Raw genomic sequence first — 14277 nt, 5'->3', positions numbered from 1 at the left:
GTTCCAGTGTCGGTCGGTTCTGGTCCGTGCGTAAGAGGGGGGCAGCTGGAACAGGGGAAAGCCGAATCTCATCGATAAATGTGTCTGTGTGTTCACCTTTTATTTGATGTCTCGGTGAAAAAGACAATAAAACAGTTGGCGAGGAAATAAAAACAAACAACCGAAAAAGGGAGGGATAAGCGAAACTTTCTGCATTTCTCGCGCGATTATTTACAACGAAGAGATGGTACGGCAGGAGGAGCGACTATTAATCAAAATAGCCAAAAGAAATAAAAGACAAAAAGAGGAAATAAGAAGTCGCCAGACGATATATACAGTCAGCAGGAGAGATAGTATAATAGTGTCGAGAGAGATCGGTGGATGGGCGGGAGTAGGCGGAATGCCAAAGACGTCATAGACGTCGTAGATTTCCCCTTTTTTTCTTCTCCCCCCTTTTGCGCTCTTTTATTATTAGACTGGCGAAGGAAGGTCGCTATATTTTATTTTATATTCGTGCGAATAAGAAAATTGAATTTCCCTTTTTTTCTTTTTTTCGTAGTAGATATGCAAAAAAAAAATAAGGTGTCTGTTCGGCCTGGCAGAAAAACCAAATTTTCACGCTCCATATAGCTCGTCCACAAGGCCGCCAATAAGGGCAACGCCCTTTTTTTTCTTTTGACTGTTCGTGTTCTCTACTGGATCCTACTAATAAAGCTACACACCTTCCAGCAGAGTTGAGTGTGGCTCGTGTGTAGTAGCGCTTTTGAGAGATGATCATCTCCTCACTAGCGACAATTTTCGCCATATGTATGATAACCGGGCACTGCTGCTGCTAATAATACGAAGAGAGACGCCAGTTGGTTCCACTATACACTCAAAGGGGGGGGGGAAATAGAATCTGGTCGCCTCTTTGTGTGTTGCGCTGTCGAGTCTTTTATCTCTCCTCGCTCCTGGATAAGGAGCTATAGAGAACGAGAGAGAGAGACTATAATATGCTGCGCTTCAATCGCATCAAATGGTCCGGTGTTTATCGATCAGCGTCACAACCGTCGGGAGAAGAAGAAAAAAAAAGGGAGGGGCGCGGCATAATAGAGACCGGGGAGCTTAGATACACACACACAACACAGAGTCCTGGAACGGAAGTTCCTTATATACATGGACAAAAGATACTTTATATTTCTCTCTTTCTTTTTTAGTAGATCTCTTTGGCTCGCGATTGAAATGGACTTGTCCACCTCCTCTTCACTCAATCCTTTTTTGGGTTGCATTTGCTCGCGATCGTCCATCTTTCTCGGTGTGTGTGTAATACGCCACCCCTAAATTCCCGCGGGAGTGAACGAGGAAAAAGAAAAAAAAAGAAAAAAAAAATCGTGTGCAGAATAGACATATATCTCTCTCCTCCGCTGGCTATATAGCCAGCCCGGTGGCGTGTGTGGTAGACCTCGGGTGAATCGAAGTGTCGATTATTCTTCGTTCTATATATCGTTCCATTCATGAGCCGGTCCCGCCCGCCACTGTGGATATGTCGCGTAACACACCCTGGGACGTGGTTTCCGTGTCTAAGGAAATCTTTGTCAACCGAGGTGACTCTGGCACTCACAGCAAATGTATAGAACTGGTGGTGGTGTTGTTGTCGTATCTAGACGTGTATGTGTGGCCCGGCAACACTTTTGTGAACAACGGGGGGCACGCAGCAATGTCATCGCTGTTGTGCTGTGTGATGTGGTTCACATAATCAAACAAGAAAAAGGTCGGAGTAATATTGGATTCCCGTTTCAATCGATTTCAGACGCGGCCAATGATTTTCTTTGCCTCCGCGCGGCAGCCGGGCGCGTCTTATTATCATCTCTTGTCCAGTATAGTATCTATTCACTCGACGTCTTAGCAACGGGCTCTGTTACTATCCTCTCTCTTATGGCTATAGACTCTCGTTTTTGTTTCTCCATGGCGACGGAGGGTTGTGTCATCATTGTCGGCTATTGTGTGTGCCAACCTCCCCCGAAAAGCTCTGCGCCATGACATATCGCCTCTTCTTCTTCCCGTAACATATAAAAGAGAAGATTCTCATAACGCAGTGATGTCCTTCAACCTTGAGGACCATCTCCGCGACGTCACCCAAATTTACCATCCGGGAAACGCGCACCGGATCCATTCTCTTATTCCAGATTGGCAATACTCGGTACCGGATATCTCCTTTGCTGTTACATGACGCGAATTGCGCACACAGCAACAACGATCGCGCCATCAAATTTGACCCGAAAACACATTTTGCGGAGGTCGTTTGACTATAGTACAGGCATTCTTACAACACCAAATATACATCTTGTTTTTAAATGCTATTATTTCAACAGTTTTCTGTTTATAAATTTGGGTTTGCTGGGCGTGTGGTTTTCATTCGATTGGTCACTCGGAAATATATTTCACTGTAGTAGTTTTTATTCACGTGTGTTGCTGTCTAGTTTTATTATTCACTTCCCGGGATGTAAAAAAAAAAGAAAAAAGAACAAAAGAAGAAAGTGAATGGAAATTTTTGAGTGGGAGGGAAAAGACGCCTTTCCCCCCGCGTCTCTTTTCATTTTGTTTTGAAACAAACAAACAACAACAACAACTGCAATAGTAATGATTCCTGTGGTTACCCTATACACGTCGCCTTTGCTAGGCTTGTTTGAGTTTTATTATTGACAAAATTTGTTGTCTTGCGGTGGGTCTCTTTTCTACATTGTGTCTCGTGTTTCGACATGTCGTCGTCGTCTCGATAGTACACATAACCCCCCCAAAAACCAAAGGTAGCAGGAGCCAAAGGTGACGCGTGTCTCTTGTGGTTATGTATATGGTGTATACAGAAACGAGCAGCAGGAGCACGCGGGACCCCGGCTGGAATATTTTATCCCATTATCGATATTCGATAATGAGTTTGAAATGCGAGCAGCACCATCGTAGACTCTCTCTATATAAGAAAGGAAACTTTTCGGTTGTTATATATATATCAGGAGCCAAGGAGTTTTGATAAGGAGACACAAGTGAACAACCGTGAACAACACTCTGTGTAAAAGAAGAAAAGTGTGAGAAAGAAAAACTGGTGGGGGGGAATCAGCAGAGAGAGAGAGTATAGACGGGAACGTCTTTTTGCTGACGTCAAAGGCGTGACGACGTCGACGACGCTCCAAAGTTTCTCCAAGGACCCAAAAGCGCTTTTAGACATATATATATATATGGTGTACACACACACAGCCGAGTTGGATGGAATTGGGTGTCTCACCACCACCTCCCCCTTTTTCTTTTCTTTCTATTTTCACTTTCTCTCTCCTGCCACCCCTCGACGCCATGGAATCGACGTCACTATATAGTTGTCTTTTTTCCTCTATAAGATATACACCATAAGAGCACATACGCTTTGGCGTCTCTTATATGTTATATTCGCCTCTTTCTTTGGCTGCTGCTGCTGTGTTGTCGTCCGCTCTAAAGTATTATGTAGTCAAGTTAAGAGGAAAGGGCCGGATAGCATATGTAGTGTGACGATACGATGACGTAAATGGGAGAGAGGGCGGTGCCACTCGACAGCAATATTAGATGCGGGCCGACAGTCTTCACTGGTAATAAGCCTCGTCGTATATTCACAGGGTTTCGAGTTTCACGGGGCACAGACAATGGGGGAGGGCAAGAATAAGGAAAAAGGCCCCATATCTTCTCTATTCGTATATTATATGCATAATAAAAATACAAAACCCCAGTCCAGCAGCAGCGGCAGCTGTACCGGAGTATAGACTACTTTTTAATATATAATTCAAGCCGAAGAGAGAAATATAGATGGATATAAGGAAACGGCACCTGCGCCCACACCCATAGATGCGAAGCCACATCCCATATTTTTTTCTCGGGTCGTATCTCGTTCACATTGAAATAAATTTCACGCGAGGGAGAAGAAGAAGTAGATCCGTTTCGCCAGCACACACGAAATAGCAATCCATATAGACTGCCAAATCCGGCGGATCAAGTTGACAAGAAACTGAGGTAGCAGCTCACCGCGAGCGAGTGGATCAGTTTCCTCCATCATTGGCAACGCATGGTTGAAGGAATAAGACGATGATGATGATGTGTGTGACCATTAATACACAATGTTGTGTAGAAATCCTTTCCTATTCGCCCTACCCTTTGTGCACCCAAAGACCTGGATGAGAGAGACCCAAAGTCGTTGATCCTTTTTCCTCCCGACTCTTGTCGAGTGGCACAGTGCTCACACGCAACAACAAGAGGGTTTTTCAGATGTGTAGCCTCGTCATATCAAGGGAAATGCAGTAGCAGTCGTAGTAGCGGCGGTGAATCTTTGGAGGAGGACTCTCATCGTACCGACCGTGCTGCCACCACCGTCATGCCACCTCCCACCTATCCTATCGTCTGCTATAGTCCCACCTCGACCCAACAGTGTAGAGTAGAGCTCACGCAACGTCTAAGCTCTATACAAGTGTGCTACTCCCTCGGCTTTCTTTGTCAATCGTTCACTAGACTCGACCGAGTCAGGATCTCTTTTCTCTCTCTCACTTATTCTGTCATTCGCTGATTTTGGAAACCTTTTTCTCTTGGTTGCCATTTCCTTGTCAACTGTCGACTTGCAACGAGTTTATTTCTATTGTTGAATCCAACTGATTTCAATCGATTCGTACGACGAGTTTTTCCAAACATCAAAAACACTTGACCGCCGCCAACAGCAGCCATCATCAAAAGACAAGGAGGAGTCTGGACATATCAGAGAAAAACGACAGACATCAGTGCCGCCGGTCTTGGCCAAACTCTTTACCCACGTCACTGACAATCATCATTTCTCGTTCCAAGTTTTGAACACAACTTTCTCGCGGGCTATTTCTCATCATGACGACCATTTACTTGACTACCGGTAAGTCCAGTCCAGCTCTCTTCACTTTTTCACGGCTGTTTTGTTGTTGTTGTTGTTGTGACGTTGGGTTTTGCAGTGGGGGCATCATAAAAGACACCGGATGTGAGACGCCCGGATGTCATTTCTCCCCCTACTTGATTGCGTATTTTCATCTCGCGCTCTGGTGGCCCCCCTCTTTTTAATAAGTGTCGTAGTTGCGTTTGACACTTAATTTGTAAGAAAAAGAAAAAAAAAGAAATGATTGGGTTCTTATATTTTGTGTTGTTTTAGTTTCGCCTTTGACGTCATTCCATTTCATTTGTCGCCCCTTTTTTTTGACATTGACATCGAAAATTGTGAGTGACTTGTCGCCAAGGGGCTTCACGTTGTTAATGTGGGCGGAAGAAAAAGGGAGGGCGAGAGAAGACCGACAAAAGAGAATATTTTATATTTTTTCATTCCTATCCTTATGAAAACAAAATTTCTCCCCGACGCCATCGCGCCAACCTCCGCGCCGTTGCTCCCCAACAGCTTTGATTCTCCAGTCAGATTTCGTGCGTTCACAATGGCCCCCGTGTCGTTTTCTTTTTCCCTGTTATAGAAAATAGGTAGTAGACATATAATGCGCGAATATTTTCGTCGTCGTTTGCAATCCAATTTCTTTCGTTTTCTTTCCATGTTGTTCGGGGCCCGTAACACTAGATACTACATTTTCTTCTTTGCGCTTCATCTGTTGTTATTTGTTATTTGATTTGTTCGTCGTTTCCTTTTGTTGCCGTCGAGTCGACCGTGACAATTGCCACAGGCTCCTGGTATTTATCTTTTGATTCCAACCCTCATTTCCTATAACTATACAGGATAATATAGGCCCGGCTGCGGATAATCATCGGGGGGAAAAGCGCTCACGACCAGTGTGTGCAACTGTCATACACTCCTTTGCGTACAGTTGGTTCTCATTTATTCTAATCGCATTAGCGACGCTCGAGAGTACGAGACGCCAAAGTATCCGGCATTTTCGTTCGTGAAATTGATTGAATCAAACAGAAAGCCCAGGAGAAATGCGCGCAAGTACTCTCCAATCCCTTTTATTCCGCACCGTAATAGCGGACATTTTTATTTCAATATTCACGATGTAGAAATAACGCTTCTCCCCGTTATATATGGCTGCCGTTTCTAATGAATTCAATCAAGCTGGAGTAATTATAAACTAGGCAACGGCGTGTGACGGAGCTATATAGGCATACACGAATCAAACCTTTTGGCGTCTGCTGCGCACATCTCAGGGAGATTAAATGCTGCGATTTGATGACGGATAGATTCCAAAAATCTGTCAGATTTTCTTAGAAAAAAAAAGATTTGTGAGCGCGTCTTGTTTTGTTTTTTCCAATGCGACTGACTGCGCACCGATTTCATCACGGAGAAGGGGAGGAGAAAAAAAAAGAAAATTTCCATATTTTTTTGGTCTCCTTGTCATCGCGTTTATCGATCATTTCGCAAACGTGTCTAGAGGGCAGAGTGCGGGGATTCATGTAGCTGGAGAGAGACAGGATTGCCAGCTATATATCGACTATATATCTCGGCTGCATTTATCTACACGTTCAAGTGATTCCCCGTATAGAATCAGGATCGGGAATAGGAATAAAACTTTTCCCTTTCACCCAGTAATGTTTTGTGTGCCATTCGACGGGGCGTTGTTTCCATATATTCGACTGATATGTAAGTTGAACAAGGATCTTGTGCACTTGCCGTTTTTTCAAGTCGTTATACAAGATCGAGGGGGGAAATCGCAGAGTGTACGGCCGAGTGCGATTATGTTGCGAGATCAATGCGCTGTTGTGTCGCCGTGAGCGGACATCATCTATAGGCCCAGTGGCGAAACTTGAGTCTGTCTGGCTGGAATCCAGGAGCAGTCAAAACTTTTTTGTTTTTTTCTGGCCGGCCAGTTTTTTACTATGACGTCACAACGTGGGATAGAGAGAGAAAAAAGAAGGTCCTTGACGTGGCTGCTGGCTCTCCCCACACTCGATCCATTAGCGATTCTATTTCTAGACCCAACGGGGGTAAAGGAGATCGAAACTCCCTCCCACAACAGTTCCCGAATGGATTTTGTGTTTTTTTTGGGGGGTCGGTTACTACCCCCGTTCGTTCCTTACAGCCCAACCGGGGCCACCGCGTCCTAGGGGTAGTAGTATGTTTCTTCTTCATCTCCCAACGACGGGCCGGGCCGCATTCCATTCCAACGTGAATGACAAACAAGTTAGACAAGAAAACCATCAAGGAGCTGGGGGAAAACAAAAATAACGTCATGCACAGTTCTTTTTTTTCCCAAAAAACTTTGCCGGCTTCTAATTGAGTTAACGTCTGATGTGGAATAATAATAATAAAAAACAAAAGACTGGTGGAATCTGGCGGGCGTAAAAATAACATAATAATTGCGCGGGGCGTTAGTGTTATATAATTGATTGGCTCCCAGAAACAATTACGAGGTGAACTGCTGGACTTGTGCGGCAAACTATAACGCTAAATAATAATAATAACGGCGTTACATGCAAACGTGAATGGTGCTGGGGGTCTGGCTGGCTGCTAAGTGACGGGTCCGGAACGGGTCCTTATATATTCCACTCGGTCAATAAATAATGAACGAACGTCAGCAGCCCAGTCCCGCGTTCTTTCGTGTATTTATTATTATTTATTTTTTACTTCCTCTCAGTTTTAAGTTTTCGTTATGTACATCTCATTTCCTCCGGGAGCCCAAAGAAAATTTGAAATCCAATCGGCCAACTGATTGATTATATAGCTATACCAGCAGTGTGCAGTATAGTCACGCAGATGGGCGGGGGGACAACAAACGTCAGGTGTATTAGACACAAGCTAATAATAATAATAATAATAATTTAAAGTCAACAGAAGCGGGAGGGGGCAACAAAAAACAGTGTAGTGATGACGCATTTTTGAGCACGTAGGTGTAGCTCTCACCTGCCTTATACATGCCTATACATAAGACGTATATTGGATTGGCTTGCCTCTTATATTGCTGCCATCATTTCTCCGTCTCGACGTTATAGTTTTTCTTCTCTTCTGTTGCTGATTGTCTTAATGCGATGGACGCGGAGGAGCCAATATCCGCCCGAGAGTTGCTGGCGTGCGGTCTCATTTGGCGCGCTGACGTCATCTTTGGCGGAAGTTTAAAGTTCTCTACTTCTTCTTCTTCTATCTTGGTCTCACCATTGGCTCTATTTACTGGCACACGCTATTTGCTCTCCTTTGGCAAGTACTGGGCTTTCGCTGATTTGCGTCATCGCAGAATTCGATCCCGCCGCCTGCACAACAACACCCCCACAAAAACGGAACAATAAGAAACACGCTCGGACCCAAAGTCCGTCGTGTTCGGACTCGATCACCCATAACCCTCTCCCCATCGAGAAATATAATCTATAAAGACCGGCCGAAGCAATTCCCAACAGCAAACATTACGTAAAAAATAAAACCGAAAAATCAACAACATCATTTTATAATTCTCGTTTGGAAATCGATCTTTTTTTTCCACTGTTTCCTTTGGTCTTTTCGTGATAACAAATCGACGTGGGTTTCCCCCAGCTCCCTTTTATATCTCTCTCTCCTTTGAGCTGTTGTAATTGTTTGAGAAACAATCGGAAATCGATTGCGTGTGTGCACATCACACACTATCTTTAGCGCATCCGCCTTTTTATATTTGGGTTCCTTGCTCTCGCACCACCAGTACTTAAATATCCAGCACTTGTACACATCTGTAACAAACAGGGAAAAAAAACACGCATATCCTGGTGGTTGATTTATATGTATCGTTGTCTGTGGACATTTTAGCCGACGTCAATCGGCTTGTCTTTTGTAGGGGGGAGGTCTGCTGTTGGGCTGTAAACGCTGACACGACAGATGCGGACAGAGTCAGAGACGGATAGTTGCCATCGGTTGAGGGCAACAACAACAACAACAACAACACGCATTCATTATACCCTCATTGACGTCACAGTCGCCGCGTTTGCATTCTGTTTGTGTGTGTGTGCGCGTCTTTTTTATTTTAATATTTTCTCTGTGTACAAACATCGCGAGTCGGTTTTCCATCATCTCCTGTAAATATTTTTAGTATGCTGCACTCCTTGCAGGACTTGTTTTTTCATTTTATTTTACAGTTACACATATAAACAACGAAAAAAAGTATCTCGAGAGAGAGATTGGCAAACGATGAAAGAGTCAACTACCGACCCCCCCATCTTTCTAAATTTATTTTATATTATTATATCAGAATTTTAAGTTTCGGTCCCCTCCATTATTATGGCAAAAACAACGTCAGTCTACATACTGTCAGACGCGTGGACAGATTTGCTGATGAGTCTTTTGGACCGATGCTAAATCGGGAGAGTGGGTCATTGCATGTTATCTCATCGCCAAAATCAATGCCATCGCTGTGCCAAGGTCCTTATTATGTAAAAAACCAACCCGAAATTTCGCCGAATCGATGACTCTATGTCTAGTTTGTTTCTTATTTTTCTCTCCAAAATGGGTTGCATACATGTATAATAACGATTTATGTTGGATTTGATGCAGGATCGGAATTGTCCATGTGCGGGATGAACGGAGCTGCCGGGACCAACGGCGACCGACCCAAACTGCAATCGTGCGTCAGGTATGTTGCGTCATAACCGTTACATTAGACATTTTGTGTCTGAAGAGTATAACAATAAACACGGGCCATTGTGCGATAAGGCATTATACGCTCGAGGTGGAGAAACAAATGTCCCGCCATTTTTGAAATAGGCAAGGATGGGCCAATAAAATCCCGCAACTGACAAATGACGCAATTTTTCAGTTTGAAATGGGAATGCGGCACGGATGAGTTTCGCTCCTATGAGCTACTCTCTCTCCTTCTCCTCCATTCCGAACGTATTTTCTTCTTATTTTGTTATTTTCCTGGTTCAAAAATAGCCGCAAAAACTCCCGACGTCGCCCGCAAACGAATAAGTCTGCATGACGTGAAAGCCGAAAGATCCCGCACAGCACACACACGCACACACAGTTGCTGGTGAGTGTTGAATAGCATAATAATAAGATGGAGCGAGGAGAGAGAAAAAAAGAAAATGAAATGCTCACGAACCCCCCAAGGCCAAAGGCGGTGGAGAACGAACGCGAGCAACGAACGACAGGCTGGAAAAAAAAAGTATGAAGGGGAGGTGAGTGGCGCAGGAAAGCGGGATCTGATGGATCGACGATCAAATCTCCGATACGGTTCGCTAACGCCGCTATGCACATCTCTATAGCGGCGGGAAATTGCACTTCTTTTTCTTTTTTGGCCCAGCAGCCGATGCTGAGACGTATAACCAAAAAAAAGCGGAATAGAATCCGGCAGGATCTTTATTGATGGGGACTATATACAGGAGCCGATAGATTATTCCTTTGGTGCGTCACAGCAGCCCAATATCATTTTTGGGTTGCAACGGATGCACCTTATTCTGTCCGTTTTTCTTTCATGGTGACCTACTAAACCACAGACAACAACATCTGACTTGTTTCTCCCGATAGTACGCCGTTCGCTAAAAACTCACGACCGTTTGTTTATTGTTGGCAACACACTCTCTGTGGGTGGTCGAATGTTTTCAATGCAGCCAACAAAATCTGATCTTCTTTTCTAATTTTTTTTTGGTGGGGAAATGTCTTGGAATGGCTGTGGTAATGGCGGATCGTTAACACGGTCGATAACGCGTCAACAGCATCGTGGTGGACGACGTGGACGGCGACTGTGACAACAACAGCGGAGGAGGGCAGCATTATTACTCGGACTCGCATCACCACCACCAGTTCTACATCCAACACCAGACGTCGGCCGAGGGCCAGCAGCAGGAGAGTAGTAATAACGAGGTGTTTGACGACAACGCAGACGCCCGCTCCGACATCAGCCAGTGCTCCCGCGGCAGCCGCGGATCCACGTCCAGGGAGGAAAGTGAGACGAGGCTTCAACAGATCAAGGCAAGTCCTCCCGACACCTTATTTTACAGTCGATTGTTATTGGTTGTCCGAGGTCCTGCTGGGCAACCATTCCGGCCAGCAGCAGCAGATAGAATGTTGACTATAAACAGCACGACACGGCGTGATGATACTACTCCGTCTGGCAAATCTCTTTTCGCACGAATCCCGCGCCCCAAAGTTTCTGTCTGTCTGGTGGTAAACCTGAGAATGGCATTGAACTGGATAGCGTTTGGATGAGGGGAAAGGGGATATTATTGAGAGACGGTCACGGTCTGCTGCTCCCAAAAATGTTCTGCTGACCCAATTGCTCCTGCAGCAGCAGCGGATCCTTGTTCGATCCGCGACTCGCTTTTATTTCTACTGTAAATATAAAAGGTGAAAAAGAAAAGCACACACACAAAAAGAAAAAAAAGGGATCCACCCATCTATTTCGGGAAAATTCTTGGAAATATTGAGCAATGGCAACAGCATGCAACTCTCGTCGCGAATGTTCTTGTTGCGAACGCGAATTTCTTGTTTGTGCATTTTTCTTTTGTTTCTTCCCGGGCGTTCGCGTAATAACCTTACGGCGTTTGTTGATATATTTTAATAGGATGAAGTCCGCCACCGACGGGATGAATTTGCTCGGCTTCTCGACGAACACGAACAAGTCGTTCGCGAATTGAGACGCATCGAAAGCTCCGGCGAACTCCACTCGCTCGTCGAGACGTCATCCAGCGGACGGACCGAAGAGGCCCCATCTCTCGGACTCAAACAGGAAGAGTGAATCGGGAAGGAAGAACAAAAAAATAAGACAAAAACAAAAAAAAACCCAACCAACATAGCTCTTTTTTTATTATTTTTCTGCAAAGTCATCGCCCATGTTTTATTCAACAACACGACTCATCCGCCGACGAAACACTTTCAAAGCAAAGTCAAAGCGGGAAAATACCAAAAAAACTCCGTCAGGAATTTCTGAAACTGAAATCAGATTATTTGAAGAAAAGAATAAAAACAAGAGCTGGAATAAGTAGGACGAGAGAAAGATGAAAATGCGGAACTCTATTTATCCGCCGTGAATTCTTTTTATCACACAGTCGGGAGACGAATAATCCATGCGAAAAATATTGAAAAAGTGGAAGAATTTCCAAAAAGAAAAGAAGAAGTAGAGTTGGGTGTGTCAGCATTTCGTCGTCGCTTCTCCTCGTTTCGTTTTGAAAATTTCATTTTGAAAAGAAAAGAAAAAAATTGGCGGTCGATTCGAAACTTTGTTTTCTTTCACACCATTGCGTTCTATTTTTTATTTTATTTTTTCGTTCGTTGTTCACCGAACTGGGACCGCGCATCATGCTGTATCATACAGTCATCGTTGCGTGACTTTCATCACTTTTTCTTTGGTGATTTGACTGTCTGGAATGAATTGATAAAAAGTCATATGTTGAGGCGACCGAAAAGAATTTTTATGATTGCCAACTGCGAATATAATAAGTGTGTATGAGAGACGCCCCTTCCAATATAATTCAGTTTGTGACGCAAGGGAAAATAAGAATTGAACCACAGGACAGAGTGAAAAAAGACAATGCTTATTGAAAAAGAGAGATACACGCGCTTGCATAGTATGTACGTCGAGTGAATGACACAAATGGTATCATGGAATTCATACCGGTTTAAGTAGCTACATCAAAATGCGTGTTATATATATATAACCATCGATATATATAATGTGTGCCTTGCTGTGTAGGTTAGTTTTGACGACGACTAAAACGACGACTGGGAAAACAAAAACATTAACATTCAGAGACCACTATATACCAATTATTATTATATCGATTATAACTGAGAAAAAAAAAGTAAAAACGTCTAATTCTATTTGCGCGTATACACAACACAGACATATGTAACGGAATATAGAGAGTTCGGACTGTGTTACCACCATTCTTATTATTATATATCCCCCACATGCCCGCGCCCGCAAACCAAATTATTATTATACCTACTCACTATACATAGCGCACCACCGGACTGCCCCCCCCCCTCCATTCTCCTCCGTTTTAGGTCATCATATCTATACTAATAAGTTTCCGTGTAATGAATACCAAGTCTTCATCTGGCCTTTGCGCTCTACGCGTCTCTATTCTTATAGATGCGTAGGTATACGTGCACCAGTGGATTTGATTCAATCAGGCAGGATCAGCAGCAATACAGTAGAATAGTTAGACAATGTAACGACCATTCGCCATAGACTTTAATGGAGTCGGTTGTCCATCGATCGAGTTGTTATAACATCGGCATCAGTATAAAACATTTCAAAACAAGAGAAAACCAAATTCAACAAATCAAACGTGGGTCCTGATTATTACACTATATCACAATATTATATGTGCGTGTGTATGTCATTTGATGCGTGAATGCCTCTGCGTGTGTGTGTGTTGTATTATATGCCCATCAAATAATTTCAAAAAATCTGCTTTGAATTTGGTTTTTCTTTAGAACTTGACGCCAAAAATTCTTTTTGGGTTTTTCTTTTCAGCCTCTTGTTGTTTTTATTCTTCCAAATGTATGCGTCCTATATGAAATGAGTTTGTGCGATTGCGTGTCTCCTGTGTGTCTCAGCATATTATATTATACATATTATACACCACATATTACATATATACCTGTATTACTATTATGGCTCATTATCGTTATTACTCCCGTGTCTTTTATTTGTCGATCATCATATCTCTCCCTTTTGTGTTTTGTTGTTCGACCCGGAAAACATCGATTATTTGGTTCCGCTGCCACCGCGTATATGATGATATGTCTCTGTATCATATCGTTATACTGTGGCGTCATTTCTTTTTGATGTGCGCGCTCTATTTGAATTTTTTTAGTTGATTTCATTATTTTCTTTTTCCCAAAAGAGAACGATGAGAGCGCTATGGAGATTGAGTTGTATTTTTCTTTTCTCTTTTTCTTTTTTGGCGCGTGCGTCACGTGAATATAACGATGATAATAAATACAGAAAAAATTTAAAAAAAAAAGGAAATACACGTCTAGACTGAAGAGAATTCTTCTTATTTTCTTATATTAGCTATTATTTCTGATTTATTTTAATATTTACGACACATTTGATACGACGGGCCGTTTTATTACGTGACCAGCCATGCAATTCAAAAAGGGGTGATATGCACTATGCAGGCAGCTCCGCTCGTCTAGGCAATTAGTTACAACGACTCTAGAATCGGTTACATAAGAGCAGCTCCGTCGTTCCTATTCGGCAGACAATATATCAACACGGCGGTGGGGCTCCTAGATAAGCAAATTCTCAACTATAGACATTAACTTTATAGGCATTCCATAGTTATTAATTCCATCCAAGACGGTCTTTGGTGCTGATGTCTGTTCCAAGGATGGTCGTAATCAAACTTGTTGAGACGAGCAATTTGATGTAAAGATAATTCCGATCT

The 14277-nt window shown here is 43.4% G+C and overlaps 1 protein-coding gene across 1 annotated transcript; it reads left to right on the top strand.

The window, feature by feature from the left end:
- The first annotated feature begins 4063 nt into the window (after positions 1–4063).
- LOC124192864 lies at positions 4064–13873 on the top strand. The gene is made up of 4 exons (XM_046586378.1): positions 4064–4870; positions 9434–9512; positions 10594–10849; positions 11442–13873. Exons 1-4 carry the CDS (start codon positions 4846–4848, stop codon positions 11613–11615), a joined length of 534 nt encoding a protein of 177 aa, XP_046442334.1. The 5' UTR covers positions 4064–4845; the 3' UTR covers positions 11616–13873.
- The last annotated feature ends 404 nt before the right edge of the window (positions 13874–14277 follow it).

The sequence above is a fragment of the Daphnia pulex genome, chromosome 4, assembly GCF_021134715.1.
Source record: "Daphnia pulex isolate KAP4 chromosome 4, ASM2113471v1".
NCBI lineage: Eukaryota > Metazoa > Arthropoda > Branchiopoda > Diplostraca > Daphniidae > Daphnia > Daphnia pulex.
Note: the sequence above shows the minus strand (reverse complement) of the source record. Positions and strands in the feature narration are given on the sequence as shown.